The sequence below is a fragment of the Mirounga leonina genome, unplaced genomic scaffold (assembly GCF_011800145.1).
Source record: "Mirounga leonina isolate KUSES-001 unplaced genomic scaffold, KU_Mleo_1.0 Mir_197, whole genome shotgun sequence".
Taxonomy (NCBI): Eukaryota; Metazoa; Chordata; class Mammalia; order Carnivora; family Phocidae; genus Mirounga; species Mirounga leonina.
The window spans coordinates 12004295-12026232 of NW_023270494.1; the positions used below are offsets into that span (position 1 = coordinate 12004295).

At 41.3% G+C, this 21938-nt stretch overlaps 1 protein-coding gene across 1 annotated transcript in view; it reads right to left on the minus strand.

Annotated features, from left to right (window-relative positions):
• CEP112 (centrosomal protein 112) overlaps window positions 1-21938 on the minus strand; it is a 429161-nt gene that overhangs the window by 29855 nt on the left and 377368 nt on the right. The window contains exon 25 of the mRNA XM_035026212.1: window positions 13408-13497. Coding sequence (XP_034882103.1) covers window positions 13408-13497 — 90 coding nt within the window. The remainder of the gene's footprint in view (window positions 1-13407; window positions 13498-21938) is intronic.

Genomic DNA, 21938 nt, shown 5'->3' on the forward strand with positions numbered 1-21938 from the left:
AAATAAATAAATAAATAAATAAATAAATAAATAAATAAATAAATAAATAAATAAATAAATAAATCTTTAAAACAAACAAACAAAAAACCCCCCAAAGCATTATGGAACTAACGAGGGAAGAAGCATAGGACCAAGATCCTGAAAATGATAGATATTAAGAGAGCTTGTAAGTCTTGGGAATATTTTTATGTAGTGGCCTTTGCCAACTCTAGAGTGGTTGGTAAGAGGCTGAGAAGCTGAACAGATCTTTTAACAGCCTCACAAAAAAAAAGCCATGGAGACACAGGCTGCAGTCCAGGTCTCACTAAATGGGAGCACCCGGTAAAATCCCATGCTTTGGGTGGACTTCACACCCTATGAGAAGGAGTGAATTGGAAATAGACCAGCCCTCTCTAAAACTAGCTTCAAATCATCTCAATTCCTGAAAATGGATTAAGGTTATTCAGGATAGCAAGTGCCACTACCTGCCCACCTAGAAGCAAATGTAAATTCTCTCTGGAGAAAATTATCATCATTCTAGGTAGGCTTCAAATTATTTCTATGAAGTTCTATATAAAATATCTGGCATTCAATCAAAAATAGCCAGGCTCACAAGAAAGCAAGACAGTATGACCAAAAGCCAAGAGAAACAAAGACAATAAAATAAGATCCATGTGAATTCCACATAATGATGATCAGACTTAGACTTTAAAAGAACTGAGATAAATATGTTCAACAAAATAAGAAAAACAGCTGTGAACTTCAGCACAGGACAGGAAACTAAAAAGAAACTAAGCAGAAATTCTAGCTCTGGAAAATATAATAACCAAAATTAAGAATGGGTTTAACAGCAGATTAAACACAATTAAGGAAAGGAACCAGAAGCTGGATTTAAAAAATATCCAGAATAAATACAGAACACAGGGAACAAAGTTAGAAGATCTAACATACATATAATTATAGTCCCAAAAAGAGGAAAGAGAGTCAGGCAGACGTTAAAATAGAAAATCTGATACTATAACCACTAAGGAAAGTATATACATGACTAATTGAAAATCTTCCAACAAAGAAAACTCTAAGTCCCAATGGCTTCATCTACCATTTTAAGGATGAAATAGTATCAGTATTAGACAAACTCCTCCAGGAAACAGATAAAGAGAGAACACTCCAGTTTGTTTTATGAGGACAGCAAACTTTGATACCAAAATCTAGTAAGAACATTATAATAAAAGAAAAGTATAGGCTAATCTCACTCATAAACACAGATGTAAAAATCCTAAACAAAATATTGGTAAACCAAAATCCAGCAACAGATAAAAAGGGATAACTCATCACAATCAAAAAGGGCTTATTCCAGAAACTCAACACTGATGATTCAATGTTAGAAAACTAATCTATGTAGTTCATAGTATTAGCAGAATGAAGGGCAAAATTCATATGACTATCTCAAAAGATGGACAAAAGGGCCTTTAAGAAACATCCATTTATAATTTAAAAGTGAAAAAAATCTTTGTAAGAATAGAAAGAAACTTTCTTAATATGAAAAGGGAAACTACACAGAAGTCAACTTTATTTCTATATACCAGGAACCAATGGTGAGAAAATAAAATTTTAAAAGTAGTACCATTTCAAAAAGCATCATAATATGTAAAATAAATAGGAATAAATTTAACATGAGATGTGTAAGATATCTTTACATAAAATAATAAAAGAATTAAAGAATTCTTAAATAAAGCAGAGGGATATACTATGCTCATGGACTGGGAGACATTAGAAATTGACAAGTTGAGTCTAAAATTTATACAGAAATGCAAAAGGCTACAAAAAACCTATCACTAAAATGTAAGCTTCATAAGAGCAAGGATTTTTCTTTGCTCACTGATGTCTATCAAGGCCAGTAAAGGATCTGATACATAGTAGTTGCTCAGGAAGTATTTGTTAAATTGAATTGAAATGTTGAATGTATCACTTAGGAGTTTAGAGAGTTCACCCTGAGCTGTGGCATGTTCTAATTTACCATCTTATTTACCTTCCTCTTTTTACCAACTCAAGCAAAACCTCAAAATCTTCTGAGCCAAATGAAGCATTTGGAATCATTTGGTCTAGGTTTCCAATTTTTTCCCATTCTTTCTGCATGGGCATTCCTTCAAATAAAATCTTAAAGCAGAAGGGTAGAAAAACGAGATAAATTGCTGATCTGGTTCTATAGTGGGGGGCCAGGCCTGACGTGCCATCTGTCAGATCCTTTCTGCCGCTACCGAAAGAACCAAGCTTGATGTAAGCCTGACATCTGGGCCCTTTCTTCTCCACCATGCCTTGCTACCTACCTGAGCCAGGAAGAGCCCCCCACATAAGTCTGTCGTTGCTAAAACAGTGCAAACCCTCCCTTACTTCTTAATTAAAATTAGAAAATCTGTCAGAGGGCTTTCTACTCCTACTTCTTGCCTCTTCTCAATAATCCTGAGTGTAAATCTCACATACAAAACCAAAAATGGATCTTTAAATGATGTTTTCCTTTATTATAATAACAGAAGCTCCTAGAGGACAAGGTTTCCATGTCAACTCTATACGCTGAGTGCTGAGAAGGTATTAGATTGTCTGCTTCAAAACAGGTGTCATATTTCATACAATTTTAACCACGCCAATGATGCTCTATTCTTCACTAGTTCTAATTTCTCTATGTGATTCAAGAAGTCATTCTTTGCACTTGAACATTTTATGGCAATATTTTCTTCAATTGGAACTGTCCTCGAGTTCTGTATAGAAATCCAAAAGGTTACATATGTTCAAAGGGCCTTTTAAGTTTCTCAATTTTCCTTTGTATAAAAATATCACCTTTCTTTCCTTATTTCTAGTTTAAACAGATACACATCTGAGGCCTCGAAAATACCTGGGCTCTGTCATTTGTTTGACAATAAACAATTTCCATTGCTTCTACCTCCAAATAGCCTCTTTCAACTGGAAGGAGATCTTCTCTGGCTGGATGAGAGCAGAAGAGGAATTTTAAGTAAATGTTAGCTCAGAATACGCGATGACTTCTGAGCGTGACAGGCACAGTAAGTAGTCATCAAACGTTTTTCCCTGTCACCGTGCTGACTCACTCCCATCCTCTTTTACCATCTCTCTCTTTCTCTCTTCTTGGACTTCCTCTTTCCAGCCATTCACTCAATTCCATGACCAGTGCTCAGCAGCTGCCAGAAAAGTAAGCCTTGACAGGACACTGGTCAGGGATATAGTCTCCTTTCTCTCTTCCTGGGAGACTGTATTCCATTACGCAGGCTAATGCTCGTGATCATTCTTCTTGTCCACCAATGTACAAAGGTGGCATAGAAGAAAACTTGGTTTTAAGCTTTTATTCTTGCGTTTTAAGTGCCTCCATAATTCAGTGATTTGGAGTAAATCATTTTTGGAATAAAAAGACAGTTAAAAAAAACCACTAAAATTCCAGCCAAAACTACCTTAAAGATAAAATTAAACCACAAGAAGGCATAATGTATTACCACATTACTTCATTACAGGAGTGCAAGATGAGACCCAGCCCCAGGCAGCCCCAGGTCAGAGCCTTTGTGGCCCTCACCCCCGTCCCCGTGGCCCCCCAGTGTTCGCTGCATGGACAAAGAGCCCCTTCGACAATGTAGAAAATGCTTTATGGAGAAACACCTGCAATGATGCAGTGGGTGCTTTGCTGACACCGGATTTGATACGTCAGCAAAGCACAGGATTAAAAACATGCCTCCTCTCTCCTCCCCCCAGCACAACCAGCCTGGTGAAGTTAAAAACAAAGGGAATCTCAAGAAAGCCATGACGAAATACAGAGCACATTCATCCCAGAAGAGCTGCTTTAAGTTCTCCTTTAACAACAGCGTTGTGATCCTTGTGCATAGTTTGTGTACAGGTGTTGACTTGCTTTGCCCCTAAAATCTAGAATTCTAACAGAACTGATTTATAAGGAACATTTTGATGAGATGCATATTTTAATGAAAATACTCATGTCCCTGACACAGTGTTTCAAGTGTTTTTCAGAAAACAGCGGCAAGTATTCAAATAAACCCTCATTGAGAATAAGATGTGGCCAAAATTAAATGTGGTTCTATCCCTCATAACAACACAAATTTTAGAATGATGCATCATACCAGCTGTCTGGGAACAAATGTATTTTGTTGGCATGGGAACAAAAGAATTAGTCTGAATTTTGTAAATAAACTGTGGTTATTAAAATCACTCGAAACAAGCCAGAATAATAACCATTAAACATGAAAAGTCAATAAAAGTCTTTGAATTTTATTTCTGTTGCAATTATTATTCCTGTTTTCATAATGTGCTTTGGGATAAAACATAGTTTTGAGCTGTTAGTACTTTTAAATAGATTTCACTGGAGCTGAGTTAGCCAACAGCAGCTAAGACTGTGAAGTTTTAAAATCCATTATGGAAAACAGAAATTAAAGGCTTGGAAGTCTGCAAAAGACCAGTTCTTCCTCTTAACAATTGTCACGATTATTGCCTCATTGATTTTCTGTCTACATAGCGTCTTCCTCTGTAGGGCTGCCTGTGACTCTATAGATTTGTTAGTTACTCTTGATGACTGAGGTGGTTTAAAGACAAGCAGTGCTCCCCAATGGAAGCTTTAAATATATTGATGTTGCTTCTCCTAATATCCATGCTGCTCCCCCACAGATCACTGGGCTTTGTGGGAGGCAAATAAAGTCTTTGGGAATACAAATGATGATCGTTGTAAGGGTGGGCCAGGCAGAAACAGCTAAGGCTCTGCCAGATATGGGTAACATGAGCCCAAAGCCACCGATACTAAAGGGATCCAATTTTATTCTTAAACCCAGGAACCTAGGAAGGAAGCTGCAGAATGCTAAGTTTATCTGTAGAGAAAATAAAGGACTTGGCTGGGCGCCTGGGTGGCTCAGTTGGTTAAGCGACTGCCTTCGGCTCAGGTCATGATCCTGGAGTCCCGGGATCGAGTCCCGCATCGGGCTCCCTGCTCAGCAGGGAGTCTGCTTCTCCCTCTGGCCTTCCTCCCTCTCATGCTCTCTGTCTCTCATTCTCTCTCTCTCAAATAAATAAATAAAATCTTTAAAAAAAAATAAAAAATAAAAAATAAAGGACTTGGCTGGTATCCCTCCTGCTTTGTCCTTCTGAGGGCATCTTGTGGAATAGATTGCAAGGAAAATCTGCCCTGATTGAGAGAGGAGCAGAAAGGTGGGCTGCATGGCATTTGCCACACCACGGATGAACCCAGGGGACAGCAGGCTGAGAGAAATAATGCAGAGAACTCAGAGGCTCTCATCCCTCTGTGGATTTTTAAAAAGATGGAAAAAAGGGGAGCTCAGGGAAACAGAGTGGTATGCTGGGTGCTGGGGGTGGAGAGTGTGTGTGTGGGGGAAATGTGGAGATGTTGGGTAAAGGGTGAAGACTGGCAGTTGTTAAGATAGTTCTGGGATTTAGCCTACAGCGCGGTGACTATCGTTCGTAAGACTGTGTTGTCTCCTTGAAATTCACCATGAGAGTGGATCTTCAGCATTCTTACCACACACACACACACACCACAGTAACTACATGAGGTGATGGAAGTGTTAATTAACTTAATTGTGGCAATCATTTCACAATGTGTATCATATCAACACATTGCTTTATGTTTGTTTTAAATATATACAATTTTATTTGTCAACATACCTCAATAAAGGTAGAAAAAATTACTGAGAAAACAAGAGGGAAGGTGGGCTGTGTGGGTAGGGTGCTGGCATTCCACTTTCCCTTGGTTTTCCCAAGCTACGAACCTTCTGAGAACCCCAGATAAGCCATGAGATAAGCCATGAGAACGCTCAATGATCCCACTCACTCCAGAGGACAATTATACAAGAATATATTTATTCTAACAAAAGCCTAGACAAGAATATGTTCAGAAAGAGTCTACTTAGCATATGGTTAGGGGTGCAATATAAAGGATCTGGAGTTGCTACCCGAGTTTGGTGGCTTTGGGAACTCTTCATTCTCAGACTCCTTGTGGAGATGCTGCTGCTAATCCCCCATTCCTTCTTCCTGTCTTCCTTCCACGAATCCCCCGGGTGCCACATGGGCCCAGCATGGGCCGAATGCTGATTATAAGGATGAATATGACACAGTCCCAGCTCAGGGGCCCACCCTCAAAGAAGGCAAACATCTACTAAGGGAGTTTGATGGGAAAACCTTTAACAGAGTTTCACAGAAAGTGTTAAAAGAGCACAGATGAAAGAGGGACATGGAGTGGGCAAGAGAGTTTTGAGGATGAGATTCAGGGCAGCAAGGGCTTTACTGAGCAATTCGGTGTGACGACAAGCCCTGGGGGGAGTGCCTTGAGATGATACATAGGGCCGTTACCCTCAAGGAGCTTAAAGTCTATGGGGTCTCTCTTTGGTTTTCATGACATTAAATTCAGGTGTACAAGATAGTGACTTGACCATTCATGCCTTTAAAACCTCCCTACTTTTTCTTGTCCATTCATCTGCCCGCGGGCCTCTCGTCTCTTGCCTCTCAGTATCATCCTCATCCTGTGGCCTTTGCTAGATTCCCCCATCAAGAGGATCCAGACATGAATACATTCTTTATGAGTTCTAGTTCATATTTTCAATTACATGTCTCCAAATGAATGTCTTGCAGCTAGCCTCTCAGACTCAATATCTCATGCACAATACACTATTCATCAGCCTATCAATTCAAAGATGTGGTATTATTCTTTTCTTTTGCCCTCTAAATCTTTGTGTTCGGTGAATTTCAAGTGAGTCTTCACATCTACTCCTTTCTACTCCCTTTGACAAGATAGAGTTCGAGCCCTCCTGATCTCTTGTGATTTGTGATGTGAATTTTAGTGCTATACCCTCTGAATTCATCTCTTTTCATCCCCTGGTCATCTCATCTTCTGCTACCAGATTAATCTTTCTAAAGTATAAATGCAATTATAGAACACTACCCAGTTAAAGGGCAAAAATCCTCAGTGGCCGACAACTGCTTTCTGACCAATGACAGATTTCCTTAGCACTGCATCCAAGATTAGCCACCAATGCTCCTAACACATAGCGCAGTGCTTGGTAAAGAATAGGTAATAACACAGGTTTGTTCTTTTTTTGAACGGATGAAATGAACCCAGCTAACTCTCTGGTCTTATTCTCCTCTTCACTGATGCTACCCTCTGACCAAGATATTAGTCACTATTCCCTGAACCTTCTGAGCCTGCATTCTGCTTCACATCTTCCCTCATTCTGTTCCAAATGTCTTTCCTTCCTGCTAATGCCTAGGTTACCTGTCCCCTTGTACTCTATGGACAACTGTAATGACACACATTTCATCTGCATTATGTTTTATACTTTTTGAAGTATTTCTCACACAGTATCTTGTTTTGATGTTCACATCAATCCTGTGGAAGGGTATTATTACTGACATTTTATGAACCTGATATTCAGAAAGGTTAAGTGACTTGCCCAAGAACACATGACCATAGTGACAAAGATCGACCTAGAAGCAGTGGTGCTTCTCTGTTGGATCATACTAGTCCCTGAAGCCTCTCCTTTTTCTCCTCCCCATGTCTTGGTAGGGGTCTCTGGGCCAACCTTTGTTCCCTCCTCAAACACACACAATTATCTGTGACTGTCCTGTTCACTAGATTCTCTCCTAAATTAATTGATGTGGTTAGACCTTAAATATAAAGTGAGCTGCTACAAAGCAGTGATTGAAATGTTAAGTGTGACCGGATTTTATATCCCGTATATATTTGCATATATAATATATATTACATGTAATAAATATTACATTATTGATTTAGTTTTTGCACTTTTTAATAATCTTCCAATTTTTTGAGTATAGTTGACACACAATGTTCCATTAGTTTCAGGTGTACAAGATAGTGACTTGACAAATTTATAGATTATGCTATGCTCACCACAAGTGTAGCTACCATCTGTTACCATACAATGCTATTATAGTATATTTACTATATTCCTTACGCTGTGCCTTTTATTCCCATGACTTATTCATTCCATAACTGGAAGCCTCTATCTCCCTCCCCCCTGTACCCATTTTGCCCATCCCCCCATGCCCCTCCCCTGTGGCAACCACCAGTTTGTTATCTGTTATAGGTCTGATTCTGCTTTTTGTTTGTTTATTCATTTGTTTTGTTTTTTTTAGGATCCACATAAATGAAATCATATGGTATTTGTCTTTCTCATTCTTATTTCACTCAGCATAATAGGTTCATCCATGTTGTTGCAAATGGCATGATCTCATCACTTTTTATGGCTGTGTAATATTCCACTGTGTGTATATATACACACACATATACATATAGAGAGAATTTATTCCATTGTATATATTCCATTTATATATATTTCATATAGATTCCAATTTCTCTCTCCCTTTCTCACACACTCTCTCTTCTCACATATATAAGTCATATTTTCCTTATCCATTCTTCTACTGATTGACACTTAGGTCGCTCCCATATCTTGGCTATTGTAAATAATGCTGCAGTAAACATAGGGGGGCATTTATCTTTTTGAATTAGTATTTTTGTTTTCTTTAGGTAAATACCCAGAAGTAGAATTACTGCATTATATGGTAATTCTATTTTTAATTGTCTGAGGAACCTCCACACTGTTCTCCTGAGTGGCTGCACCAGTTTACGTTCCCACCAACAGTGCACGAGGGTTCCTTTTTCTCCACATCCTTGCCACACCTGTTATTTCTTGTCTTTTTGCTTCCAGCCATTCTGACAGGTGTGAGGTAATATCTTATTGTGGTCTGATTTGCAGTTCCCTGATGATGAGTGATGTTGAGCATCTTTTCATGTGTCTGATGGCCATCTGGATGTCTTCTTTGGAGAAATGTCTATTCAGGTCCTGTGCCCATTTTTTAATCGGATTGCTTGGGTTATTTTGGTGTTGAGTCGTATAAGTTCTTTATATATTTTGGATGTTAGCCATTATAGGATATATCATTTGCAAATAGCTTTTCCCATTCAGCAGGTTGCCTTCACTCTATATTTTAAGACAATTTATGAATTACTTGTGTCAGCGCAGTCCAGACCCTTCATGCCTGGGCACACCAGATATGACTAGGAACTAAACCAGCTGGCTGCCCCAAAATGCTAGCCATAAAACCAGACAGGCTCTCCAAGGGCAGTCCCAGGCAACAAGATGTGGTAGGGGCCCATGTGCTCCACAAGAAGCTGGCAGAAGTACTGCTCCCTCTCGCCTCCCCAGTCCCGACCATTCAGCAAGGACCTGGTTCCCCTGAAGGCCACAGGCTCCTGAAACCACGGCCTACCTGGGGAGGTGGACCCTACCCTGTTACCAGCTAGAGATCTTTCCGTCCCTTCCCCTTGGGGAAGATGGACAGCAGTACCAACGTGCATGTTCTTTCTGCATCTTGTGAGTTTGAACCTCTATGCCAGTTAGAAGAAAAAAAAAAACCTCCTTTATATTCCATGCCTGAAGTCCCTTTTACACATATGTTCTCTACTCTACTTGACTGTAAGCTCCTTGAGGACAAGAACCATGACTTATTCATCTTCGTGTCTTCTCAGTACCGATCACTGCCTGGCACAATATGCCTATCAAAAGAATGAGACTTTGTGCAAAAAAAAAAGTAGGACCCTGCAAGTGAAATGCGCAGCATTATATTTTATTTATTGGATCTTGAAGGTATTGTTTTTTTTTACTAACTTATTTAAAATCATCTGCTGAGAAACTGTGTGACCAATGTAATCAGAGCTACTCATACTTTCAAAACTTAAGATACTCAGCTCAAAGGAGGGGTTTTGTCCCATGTATGTTATTATCAGACATTGTTTGGGGACTTTGTGATAAATATTGCTTTGTATAGTGTTAAAAATACCAAGTAAAATGTTAGACTATTTCTTTTCTTCCTTCTCTTTTCTGTAACTTATCAGACCAAATTATCTTGGCCAGGGCTAGAAAATTACTTAGTCTCATTGCAAACAATGAAATCTTGTTTGCTCCCATGAATGAGATTTAGTTTTACACATATCTGAACCTAAGAGTTGCGTGGCATTTATCCATTTTACAGAGTGCTCCATATAACGGAAAATAATTTCCTGCGAGTGAGCTGGATAGGTAGGAGCAGTCCTACCCTGGGCCCACCATTACCACGTTAGGGATTCCCTTCCTTTTCTGATGGCTTCGTTTCCTTGCACAATGAGGAAGTTCGCTCAGAGCTCTGATCCCTTTTTCTTGCTGCACTTACGGGATTCTTGCTTGATCTAATCTAGAATTCGAAATTTATTAACTCCTGGTATGGAGAAAAATAAGGATGATTTTTAAATTACTTTGTTATTTGTGGATTATAGGAAACGTGCTTCTATAGGGCTGACTTAGAAAATTAGTATTCTTCTCATTTTATTTGTGTTATCTTGAAGGTGCATCAGAGCACATTAACCCTTTGGAACTATGGGTGAACAAGCCTTCTTTGGTGACTCCTTGACTGCAGCCCCTGGGGTGAGGGGAGAGGTGACGGCGCACAGGCAAGGGGTGGACAGCAAGAATACCACCCATCAAGACCTGATGAGAAGCAGCTTTTTGTTTTTAATTAAAAACATAACTTTTAAAATGCCTCATTCATTTTTTGTTTTTATAGACTCAAAACACAGGAATTTTTCTTAAATGAAAAGCAGAAACAGTTTAAACTTTTTTTTTTTTTTAAAGCAAGCAAGTTAAAAAAGGAAGGCCAGGAAATTGTCTTTTGTAATTCTGCCAGTCTCAATTTTGATTCTTTGTGCAACGAGTATCAGGATAATAATATTTGGTTGAAAAGAAAGAGAAGAAATTTCCAAGAAGTTGTTTTGATTATTTGAGAGGCTGATGTCAGGCTGGCTACTGGTCCTACAGTTGCTTTGACAGATGCAAAAAAGAAAACCCTACACAACAATTTCGACATTTGAAATATCCTAAGTAAGCTCATCTATAAGGAGACCCTACAAAATGTCCATGGCGATACTTGTAATTATTTTTGACTATTTCCATTAGTGTCACAAGTTGAAAGGGGGCCATGGGTCAAATTTAGATAAAACCAAAATTAAATTAAGGGAAAGATAGAGGAATAGGATTTATTATGTGCCCATTATTTGCTCTTGAGTTTTGTTGAAACAATTGGCATCGAATCCTAGCCACACCCTAGGATCTTGTGGAAAGAATTCAACATTTTATGGTTGCAATGATTACGAAATACTCAGTTTTACCCATGGGTATTTCCTGACATTTCTTTGGTAAACTGTAGCCCTAACAGAAGATATCAGGAATTAGTGCAAGAAATAGTCTAAAAAGCCATTGTCACTACAAAGATGAAAGCAACTTTGATGATCAAAAAGAAGTCAATAAAAAAAGACAGAAAATGGCCCCTGAATCCTTCCCTATTGTTCATTTGGGATTTCTTAATTTCCCTACTCTCAATATATTATGGAATTTTCTGTGTGAAGTTTTGCCACGAATTAGAGTGATGTCAACAAAGTTTTACCTTAAGTCATATTTTATCACAAATTGGAGGAGCCCCAGGAGGGAGCACCATTTCCTGCCTTTAAGCAGCTGGTCTTCTAGTTCTGAGCATCTCAGGCAGAGTGAGTTCAGCCACCCTTCCACGGCGAGCAGGCCTATGGGGGCTGCAGCTGAACACTACGCCGCCGTCCCATGAGCCGTTGTCATCTGCAGCCAAATCTGCTCAGCTTTGGTCGCCTTCTCTCTTTGCCGCGCTCGGCCCACGGAGGGTTAGCGGCATTTGCCACCGTACCAGGTATCTGCAACCGTTCGTCACTGCTGTGCAGCCTTTTTATTCACCAGAAATGTCATGGAAGGAGGAAGGGTTCAGGATTCTGATACATCTGGCTTCGAATCTGCCTCTACTAGTCACTACTTGTGTGAGCTTGGACGAGTTACTCAGCCTCTCCGGGTTTTAGCGTGCCCTCGGTGAAACGGGGATGATAGTCCTGGCCCTATGTGGTTATTATCACGACAAGGGAACTACCGTGTGTATCGTGTCTCAGACAGTGTCTGTCACCTTCACACCTTTGATCAAGTGTAGTTATTATTAAATGTTTCATCCCAGTATCATCTTACATTGTGATCCTGTTATTGACTGTACATTAGACTCTAGGAAATTCATATATATCCATGTATGTGCACATACATACATACATACTTATGCACATTGTATAAGACATGATATATACATAGATACATGGCATATATGTTACACAGGACAGATCAGAGAGTAGGAAGGAATTATAGGAGGTCAAGTCAATGCACTAAGCGGTAATATTCAGCATCTACTAGGTGCTCACGTTTGCCATTTTGTGCAATCCCCTACCTCGGTTCCTGTTTGTAAACATCTGCAAAGATGAATAAAGTTTCCCTCTTAGCCGTACTTCAGTGTTTACTCTTCCCACAAGGTCTTAATTATCTAACCTAATGTTTCTACAAGACAACTGAAGTGTGAGAATCTGTCAATACCTATGGCACTTTCTGGGCACAAAGGCTGGTGGCACTTAGGAGAACGTTAGCAATCCTCTATCCAATGGCTGGGGAAAATGCATTTATCAAAGGTTTCATCAAGACTCACAATCTCTATTGATAATGTTGTTGACTTTTTAGTTTAAACTGTCAAAATTACCACAAAGAATAATTCACTATAACCAGAAGTACTGGATGAAAATAATCCTGTCATTTGAAAATAAAATAGGTCATTAGCTACTGTCATAGCCAGATTATTCTGGTTATTTTAGACTTATTTCATCAACATAATGCAAAGAGGGGGAAAAGTAAAGCTCAAAAGAAAATCTGATTTACGTGAGTACGAGAATGTCCATACATCTGAGTGTGATGACGTGGCAGCCACTGCCGGCTGCACACTCAGCATCCATTTCCCCCCTTCTCGGTCCAGGCCATCCTTCCTCTCCTAGTCCCTCACCAGCAGGTGCCTCCCGATCGGTCTAGGCTAGCTTGGGCCTCTAAGTCCTCTTGCCAGGGCCTGGACAGGCCAGGCTGAGCACATGACCGGTTCTGGCCAATGAGATGTGAAGGGAGGCATGGAGGGGGGCGGCGGCGGTTCTGGGAAAGGTCTTCTTACTCTTCAGAAGGGCATTCTGGACACTGCCAGGTCTGCACGGTATGCCTGGAGCTGCAGTGGTCCTCTTGGATTGCGTTTGGGATGAAGCCATCATGGGAGGGGGAGCCACGGGAATGGCAGAGAAGCAGAGCCTGCCCTACCTGCAGACTTCGGTCGTGGGAGCTAATCGGTCCCCACGCCGCTTCCGCCAACTAGGGGTGGGGTATTCTGCTCCTCGCAGCCGGCGCACCCCAGGGGCAACGGGAAGTAAGGAAGCGGCTTGGCCTGGGGACAGGAAGCCGGCCAACCGGCCCAGCGGCAGCGGGGAGTGCCTACCTGTTCCTGTGACTCTAGTTCCTTGTGCTGTAGTTTCTTCTCTGCGCATCGCACCTGGTTAGCGCGGTTTTCTAGTTCGTCTTGTAAAGCCTGAAACGGTGTAAGATAAACACGTACATGTTAAAAATTCGCATCCTCAAAACGAAGTCTTGCCACCTGAACTGGCATTAGAAAGGCCTCGGCTCGAGCCATTACTGCTCTTCCCCGGAGCTCAGGCAAACAAAACCAGACTTTTAAGGTGACGCCCAGGTGTTTTCTGCTTTAGGAATAACCAGTATCACAAATTCCAAACAGAAGACAGACACATTAGCACATTCCGTTTATAAAAATGTCTCTGGGGCGCCTGGGTGGCTCAGTGGGTGAAGCGTCTGCCTTCGGCTCAGGTCATGATCCCAGGGTCCTGGGATCGAGCCCCGCGTCTGGCTCCCTGCTCGGCGGGGAGCCTGCTTCTCCCTCTCCCTCTACCTGCTGCTCTCCCTGCTTGTGCTTTCTCTCTTCCTGTCAAATAAATAAATAAAACCTTTAAAAAAAAAAATGTCTCTGATATTCCCAGCACAGAGCCACAAGCATGCAATCAAGCATAAAGCTATCGCTAATGAATGTAGCTCTCTCGTCCACCTGCAAGGTACGCTGCACTCTGAGAAGTGTTGTGACAGCCTAGGAATTGTAATGTCGGACTAACATGACAGGTTTCCAAATTACACTAATAGTAACCTTAAAGGAATTTCTTCATTAAGTCATGAAGGATGGTGTGGAATTTGAGGAGCCCGTAAGAAGTGTACGGAGAGGAGCTCTTTCAGTGGCCAAGTGGCTGCTGGAAACAGAATTCAGGTTAACATGGGGAATTTAGGAACCATGAGATCAATAATCATCATTGCCTCCATCACTATTTTAAGTAAAGAGGGGAAGTCGAAAAGAAATAGAATGCACTCAAACAATCTGACGTAATTATGGATATGATATACAGAAAGTTACAGGGAGAAGGGCACATGGCATGGTAACTGCAAAGGTACCAAATAAATTCTCAAAATAAAGTTCATTCAATCAAGACAACGGACTTCCTGCTATGTGTCAAGAACTGTGATAGGCACTCGAGATAGAATAGTAAAAGAAACCAGACAACAAAAAATTCCCTGTTCTCATGAAGCTTATATTACATTGGGGGGTAGACAATAAGCAAATAAGTGTAATATATCAGTGATAAGTATAGAAGAGAAATAAAGCAGGCCAGGAGAATATTCTGGATTGGGGTCGGGGAAGGTATTGCAATATTAAACCGGTGGTCTGAGATGACTTGAACAACGACTGGAAGGAGGAGAGAGAGCAAGTCATGGACAGCTGCAGGCAGAGCCTTCCAAGCAGGGGACACTGTATGTGCAAAGGCCCTGAGGTGGCGGGTTTGAGTCAGCATGGAGAGTGGGCACAGGGTGAGCCAAACCATCAGGGACATCATAGGTGCCAAGTCACATTAAGTCACGCAAAGCCTTGGAGGGCAAATAAGAACTTTAGATTTTATTCAGAGGTAGAAGGAAGGCTACTGGAGGGTGTGGGCAAGTGTTGCTTTAGTTTCTGTAAGGAATAGATGGAAAAGGGATAAGGGCAGAAGCAGGGAGGCAGGGTAGAGGCATTGAAACATACTGGGGAAGGACAATGGGGAAATGGACCAGGGTGGTGGGTGGTGGCAGTTGGGGGTTTGAAGATAGAGTGACAGCCCCAAGGGGTGGATGCAGAGCATGGAAATAAAAAGATCCCCAGGATTTTGGCTTGAGCAGGTAGAAGAAGGCAGTTGGGGAAGGTAAGGGAGGGGTCGGAGCAGAACATCTGTTTAGCTTGGGATGCATTACGTTAAGTCTGGGATGCCCATTACACATCCAAGCAAAGATGTTGGGTTGAAGCTACGTATATCTACATACAGATATACATAGTGGTTCTTCACCTTTTCTGGGGTTCTAGATCCAGCAAGCCAGCATCTGATGAATGAGATGTGGTCACTCCCCACATGGAAAAAGTATGCTTATAATTCGGTCTTTGAGATCAGGGAGTCTACAGATTGCCTGAAGCCCATCCACGGCTGAACCCCAGGCCAAGAACCTCTAATTTAAAAAGTAAAAAGGTCTGAGGATGAGATTGAAAGCTTTAGGGGCTCTTTGATACTATGTTTGACTATAAAATCCCCAGTTCAACCCCAAGTCTGCCAACAAGCTTGAAGGTCTTCTTGTTTACAATTCTGGTATTGTGGTCTGGGAATGTAACTGTTCCTATGTTTGTTGATCAAGTCACAGTTTCTTTTTTCCTTTTGGTAGCTACCAATAAATAGGATCGTATCCGCTTCTCTGATGGCATCATTGGGGAGAGGAAGGATTACTGTAGTGGGAAGAATGTTTGCATGTTTTTTTGTTCCCAGTCTTTCCTGCTCTCCCATCCACTCTCATCCTGCTGTCAGAGAGATCTTCTTAAACCGAAATCTAATTATGTCAGCGCCCCACTGAAATGCTTGAACAAGACTCCAGCGTCCCTGAGATACAGCTCAAAGTCCTGAGCGTGGCTTGCAGGGACCTCTGTCTTCTGGTTCTGGCCAGGCTGAGCCCCGTGAAGCCTCGGCGTCCCGCTGAGGGGCTGTGGCCAGGATCAATAACCAGGGCGGCTATCACTGACTGTGTGGGGTTTATTTTTAACCCTCACTGCAATCCTGGGCAGTAGGTGCTGCTTCCTCTGCGTTGGAGAGCACAGAATTGAGGTTTGGCGAGATTCCGTAGCCTGCTCAGGTCCCCGTGGCCGGTTCTCAGGCACTGGACTGGAATTTTAAAACATTAACTTCACATTCTGTACATTTTGCTATTCGCGCTGCCTCCTTCTCCCTCTGTACCTATTTTTCTCTTTTCTTTGCTTGCAAGCTTCCCCACCTGCTCTGCTTGATGGCGTCAATCGTGAGAGCTAAGAATGGACTCCTCGGGGCTTTTATCCTTCTAGTGCTTCAGAGAATCAGCGTCCGTGTCCATGCAGGACTGAGAGCATAAGCAGCAGCTCGGGGCTCTCTCCCCCTCAGGCCTGCAAGCCTAGTGCCAGACCAGCTCGACGCCTGGCACACACTTGACACTGAATTCATGTTTGTGGAAGGAGCTAATAAATATTTGAGCTATCCTCCCTGAAGAAATGTACTTCAATCATCAGGGCTTCCAAACGTCCTGAATGCAGCACATTCAACTAAAGGTTATTATGTTTCTCGAAACAGAGAAGATACAACTATACCTTCCAAATATCTATAGCTAGACATATATTATATATGTATATATATGACATTGTTGTTACTTGTGATAATATTGTCTGCTTTCTGCCACAATAAAAAATACACCACTTCCTGTACTTTTTTTAGTTTTAATTTTTATCTTTATTCTATTTTTTTAAAGATTTATTTATTTATTTATTTGAGAGAGAGCGAGAGCACGCGCTCATGCACATGCATGGGGGCAGGGGAGGTGAGGGGCAGAGGGAGCGGGAGAGAGAATCCTCAAGCAGACTCCCCGCAGACCACGGAGCCCGACGACCCTGAGATCATGACCTGAGCTGAAACCAAGAGTCTGGCACTCAACCGACTGAGCCACCCAGGTGCCCCGAGTTTTTATTTTTATTTCATAGAAGAAAATAAAGGAGATGTGCACCTCTGTTGTCTTAAACAAAACATTGCTCCCTGCCTCGTCTCCCTCCGCCTCGTGTGGCAGCGGACCCTGGGAGCAGCCACACGCAGCGTCCCCTGTCCTCCTCTCTACCCTCTGGGCATCCCCGTCACACCGGCCAGCTGTCTCCTCCACGCTCCCGAGTCCATTTTCATCAGTCACTTGCTCCCTCCCAAATGCCCAAGCCGGAAGCCAGTTTTCTTCCCCATCCTGTGGCAGTATTTGGCCCTGTTCATGCCGCGGTATTTTTTCCCTTGAATTGTGAGCGACTAACTCTGCAGAGTGAAGCCAGGGCTCAAGTAAGGAGGCTGCTGCAAAAGCACAGGCCAGACGGGACAGGAGGGCTTGGAGGAGGGCTGGGGGTGGCGGTGGCAGAATCATGAATGGGGCGTCAGGGAAAGAGGGACTCCGAGATACCACAAGGCTTTGACACTGGACGACCACAGAATAGACACCGCGGACTACTGGAGGGACAAGGAGCCAGAGCAGTGGAGGCAGGCTGGTTTTTGACAAGTTGAGTTTAAGGTGCTGGTGGGACTTCACAGAGGACCAGTCACAGTGGGAGGGGGTTCTGAGCAGCGGAGAGGGGTCTCAGACTAGGTGCAAATAGGGCACTTCCTTGGGGAAGTAAGTCGAAAGCGAAGAGGTTTAAGAATCTGAATCATGGCTGACAGCCCACGGAAGAGCAGGCAGAGGGGGAGGAGGCCAAGGGGGCCGGTGAGAACTTGGGGGTGAGGGGGCAGCTGAGAATTGAGCCTTACGGGACTCTAGCTGAAAGCGTTTCTAACAGGACGGGTCACAGAATTACATCTGATCCTTTCTCCACACTCCACACAGTGAAAAGTCTAAGTCAACCATATTTTATCAATGTTATCAAACTAGAAGTGAAATTACATTTGCTTTTTAAAAAGGTACCATTTTCCAAATTTGCTCGTAATTTAAAGATGTAAGACATGACCTTTTGAAGGTTAATCAGAGAAAGCAGTATGTCGAGAAATTACTTTTATTATCTGTTAAAAAATCAGTTTAAAAAATTGGAAAAGTAACCAAATAATATACCACTTTCAAAAAAGTTCAGATGTACTTAGATGAAAGGAAAATGATGGTTTATATTGGCAGCTGTTCCTAGTCTCATATTCTAAAAAATTATTAGGCCATTAGAGTTCCAACCTCAGGATCTGACATAAGGACAGTGTGAAAGTGACCACAATTACTCAATCAGTACAAGAAGGAACATTCTTTCGAGTTGTGGCTTCTTTATTCAAAAGCCTTCAGATCTGACATTTGACACACACACACAAAATCACAACTTTTGGTTTATTCCTGAGAAAAGCCCATGATAATGAAAGAACAGAATGTCCAACATTGGGTCACAAATATAAAACAATCCAACTTGCACGGTTAAACTGTTTATTCTGCAAAATTATTCCTCATCTCTCAGCTCTGCTGTGTTAACTTGCATCATTACTGAAAAGGCAGTTCTTTTCTCCCAATTAAACCTGTCTTTAAATGCCATGTAAGTCAGCTTGCTGTAGGAAGCTACACTGTGCCGACTTTCAGAGTGCTTTGTGGTGGTCGGGAAGAAAGAATGACACTTTCCAGAAGAAAAATGTAAATGACATAATAAGCTTTGCAAGAACAATGAGGGTATACCACACTCTTGAAAAGGGAGCATGTTATAAGATAATTTGATTTGTTTGTTTAAAATATGAAAATAATTAGGGCAAATTAAAGTCTGAAAGATTATACATGTCAGTGGACTTTGTGGGGTAAGAAGGGCTGGTGGCTAACGTCCCCATTAAATAGCACCTGTGTCAGGACTAGAGCTTTGCTGCTGGTTTGGGGGGAAAGAAAGAGTACTAGAGTCGATGTTATTTTCATAAAATTTATAAACACGATTCAAAGCAAAGCACTCAACTTGTAAAATCATGCATTAAGGATTTATTTGTAGTCTTATTAAAAACCAAAGTTTCTCTGGCAGTTCTCAATCAATTAAACAAACATGAAATGATGGCAGATACATGCCTTTTAATAATGAATAAATGAAACAAGTTCGTTTCAATTATAAAGTGGTTAACAAGTTATTCTATGAAGGAAAAAGTCATTGGAAGGGAGAAACCCTGTGCTATAGTGATAAAAAAGAAATGGGGCATCTGGCTGGCTCAGTCAGAAGAGTGTATGACTCTTGATCTTGGGGTCATGAGTTTGGGCCCCACAATGGGTAGAGAGATTGCTTAGATAGATGGATAGATAGATAGATAGATAGACAGACAGATAGACAGAATGTTCCCAGTATACAAGGCATAGGACAGAGGCTTTCAAACTTAGTCTTTTGGTGTGACCAGAAGCCTTTCTAGAGATCTGACCTTGCCCTTAGCCAACCTCTTGGCCAGCTCCACAGATGGAGGTGGGGGTGGGCATCCATTCTGGCCCATGAGAGCTATCACCTTGTGATCCTTTTTCAGTAGGCTGTCTGGGCAAGCAAATTTGTCCTCAGCTCATCACCCAGAATATCTGGCCTCCAGGTTGTCACCAGAGACTACCATCTCAAACTCTCTACTTCCCCATCTTTACCAAAACCTCCATTGTGAGAAATTTGGAAAACTACGTTCTAATCAAAATAGAATCAAGAGGAAAAAGCTTCCCTCTCCTGAGTCACTTCTGGAAACACTGTCAGCAGAGTGAGCTCTTCCATTTTGTTAGGTAGACTGTAGGAGTATGCCTTCCCGCTTTTTAAGAGTTTTCAAACCAGTTCTCACTGACTTGAAATTTAATGCATTTTATGCTTACATTCTGCCTCATCCTGTGTTGCCAAGTTTTGGCAAAATGCCTATGTCTGACTTTTTCACAAATCATCACGAGGCCTATGGGCACATTTTTCTGAGCCTGCCGTACATTGAGGGGCAAAGGATAAATGGACCCTTTCCTTGGTTCTCTCCCATAGACCGTGTTCTACATGTTCTCTGGGAAGTGGGAATCTCGAATAGTGTAGAGTTCTTTTATTTGAAGAAACTGGGGTAAAGCATATGTAGACCAAAAAATCATGGATTAAGTTTTGCCCTGTATAAATATAAAATTGGGGTCCTCAAAGTCATTGATTTTGAAGACTTTGGGTTAGGTCTGTGGTCATGAAACGAGGAAGCAGACGAGCCTCTGCTGGGTGAAATGCAGAAGGGGCCTCATTAGCAGCAGTCTCTGCACAGCCAAGGAGTTTAATAAGCAAAAAAGCCGAGTATCTGTACCAAAGATGCTGCCCAAAAGAAGTCCACCTGGCAAACTGTTGAAAATTGATGGGTACATGGGGGTTCTGCATACTATTCCCCCTACTTTTGTGTATGTTCCAAAGTTTCCATAATGAGAAGCTAAAAAAAATGTTAAGCTTTTCCTACTTAAAAAACATGAAGTCACCATATCCTTCCTTTCATAGGTTTGAATTTGCTATCTTACTTCAGAGAAGACATGATTCATTCATCATTCAATGGGTAGGAGAGATATAGAAGGACTTCCCCATGTGTATTCTGAACATAAAGTTAAGGAAGCAAGGAGTGATGTTCATATTTTGACCTAAGGAGAAGATAATTGGAAAGGGAAGGCTTATTTATATTTTTATTAAGATATAATTTATAGACAGTAAAATTCCAGGTTTATTTTTTAATGGAAGTGGTCTGTTTTCTATTTAAAACATGTAAGATGATTTAAAAGTTTGTGTCATAAAATATCTATTAAGATGATAAAATCCTGATATAAGCCATCATCCCGATTGGTTTATCTATCAACCGGAAATGACACCTGATCTGTGACTACAGGGAAGAGACAATAATTATGAAGGGGATATAGGCATGACTCTCATTTAAACCTTAATTGCCTTTTTAATAACGCCCACATTTGTGTAAGTAGCATTACTTCAATTCAGTTTACAAACGGTGCCGACATTATTTCTGACGAGTCGGTTTTCCTTGGCATGTCAATGGATACAGAAACAGCAGATGATTTTCTTTCTACTATTGCTAACTGAAAGCTAGGGAAAATGAAAGAAAAGCAACAAAATCTCACTACTTTTATGTCAGATTTATAGACTTTTTTTAAAGCACATCTTGAACAACTGGGATACAGCAGGAAGACCAAGCCCTGTCTCCCAGATGAGGAGATCTAACTCTGGGGGGGAGGGAAGATGACACAATGGCAGAGGGACATTTTTCCTGGGTGGTCTCACTGGCTATTTACAGAGGCCACTATAGCTCCTGTCTGATTTTATTTTTTTAATAGGCTAAATCTACTAACAAAAGTAACAAGTCTTCAACTGAAATGCCAGTCAAGATTTCTTTCAAAGTGATTTCTTCATTTAGACCTACCCAGGATGAATAACAAACCATAAGAAAGTTTTATTAGTGATTCTACAGCGATGGAGAACGGGCTCATACTAGAGATCTAAAGAAAACCAGAACCACAGTCACTGCAGAGGCCACTAATGTATTTAAAACACAACAGTATATATATATATTTTATGGCTTACATTCAGGTTTTTAATTTTTTTTTCACATTCCAAGCAAGCACTTTTTTTTTTTTCTTTTTTAAGCCTCATAATTCAGTCTCTGGTGATATTGGTATGAAGAAAAGGAGATCTTTGGGGGTGTTAACCCCATACATATGTTACTCTTCACATCAGGCAAGATTCCTTTCAGGTGGAAAGTTTCTAGTCCTTGTTGCAACAAACCACATGTATAAGAAATTGCACTTGGACGTGAGCCATTGCTATAGTATGTAGTAGGCTACTGATTCAGCATGAAAGGCAAAATTATTGTGGCCAGTATGAAACACAAGAATAGCGTTTTCACCCGAGAAGAAGAAAGTTTTTAC